At 35.5% G+C, this 1,700-nt stretch overlaps 1 protein-coding gene across 1 annotated transcript; it reads left to right on the forward strand.

The window, feature by feature from the left end:
• On the forward strand, positions 1-918 carry LOC113424039 (olfactory receptor 8H3-like). Its single transcript, XM_026685642.2, has one exon. The coding sequence runs from the start codon at positions 1-3 to the stop codon at positions 916-918; it is 918 nt and encodes a 305-aa protein (XP_026541427.1).
• Positions 919-1,700: the final 782 nt, after the last annotated feature.

Here is a 1,700-nt window from a genome sequence, read left to right on the forward strand (position 1 = left end):
ATGGAAAATCAGAATGCCACCATGACATCTTTTGCCCTTCTGGGATTTTCATACAGCATTACAATCAATACTTTCCTCTTCTTGGTATTTTTGCTTATGTATATCCTAACCTTACTGGGAAATATCATAATTTTGGTAATCACCAGTCATCTCCAAAGTCCCATGTACTTTTTTATCATGCATCTTGCTTTCATTGATATCTGTTTTTCTTCCATCACTGTGCCAAAGCTGCTGGTGATTTTCTGGGCAAGACAGGCTATTTCTTACTCTGGATGCTTTATTCAGATGTTTTTTGTCTTTGTCACAGGAAGCGCTGAAGATTATGTCCTTGCTGCAATGGCCTATGACCGATATGCTGCCATTTGCAAGCCCCTCCATTATGTTCAGATTGTGAACAAAGCATGTTGTAGGTGGCTGGTGGGTGGAGCATGGGCAATTGGTTTCTTATGTGCCATGATAAATATATTACCTGCTTTGAAATTAGAGTTCTGTGGATCAAATTTCATTAGGGATTTCAGCTGTGAATTTCCATCTGTGCTTGCATTATCTTGCACAGAAACATCCTCCAACTGGATGGCATTTCTGATATCTGGTGGTGCTGTTTCTGGTTGTTCATTGATCATCATTCTTGTCTCCTACATCCATATCATTTCAACTATCTTAAAGTTGAACTCAGCAGAAGCAAAATGGAAAACGTTCTCTACCTGTAGTTCTCACATTATTGTTGTAGTTTTGTATTATGGCACTGCCTGCTTCAGGAATATGAGGCCCAGCTCAGTTTCCTCAATTATTGTTGATGAACTCTTCTCTATTCAATATAAGATTTCAACACCCATGCTGAACCCCCTTATCTACAGCCTGAAAAACAGAGAAGTTAAGGAAACCATTAAAAAATTAATGGGTTACACAACCTTGTAATCCACACACATGCACATGTATATAGGTGTGTGCACATGCATTTATCTCCTTCTGTATCTATGTATGCAAATACACAAACAATGTACCTTGTTGTCTCTTTCTATCTTTCTGGGTTTGTCTATCTGTGTAATCTTAAATTGATCGATTGTCAATGTATTTTTTTGGAAAAAATATTTGAATGCAATGTAAATTTCTTCCCATATCATAGCATTATAGTATTGATGGTGTCGTTGTTAATGTTGTTCAAAATAATAACATATAGTAGAATTAAATCAAGCCTTCTCACCCCTTGGATTTTTTGCATAGAGGAATGTTGGAACTGAAGATGTTTCTTGGATAAGAAGTGAAATGTTTTCAAAGAAAAAAAAATAAAAAAAGTCCAATTGCCTTTTAGGAGTAAAAAACCATCTTTGGGACAACATGATTTGGATGACTGAGAATCTTCAAAGAAAAATTGTTTACCTGGAATGTTCATATATTTAACCAAGCTCACTTTTTTCCTTATCTCCGATTTCATAAATCTGAGCCTGAAATAATGGGGCTTGTTTTAGTGTACTTGCTGATATTTATTACAGTGTATTGTATTCTAGAAGCTCAATACTTCAACTCCCATTGCTAATTAATTCCTTGGATATATACACTACTCTCTACATATGAAAGCAAGCATTTAGCTGTATTACTGTTGTAGGAAGCTCCATCTTCATTAGGTCTAATAGCATTTAGTAGCACAATATTTGCAAAGTTATCTTGAAGAAGTTGATTGATTAACTGATCACATTCTA

The sequence above is a fragment of the Notechis scutatus genome, chromosome Z (genome assembly GCF_049901735.1).
Source record: "Notechis scutatus isolate UNSWTSFEM ecotype Mainland chromosome Z, rNotScu1.2, whole genome shotgun sequence".
Taxonomy (NCBI): domain Eukaryota; kingdom Metazoa; phylum Chordata; class Lepidosauria; order Squamata; family Elapidae; genus Notechis; species Notechis scutatus.

Coding starts and splice junctions, on each gene's coding strand:
- LOC113424039 (XM_026685642.2), top strand. CDS start 1: ATGGAAAATCAGAATGCCACCATGACATCTTTTGCCCTTCTGGGATTT.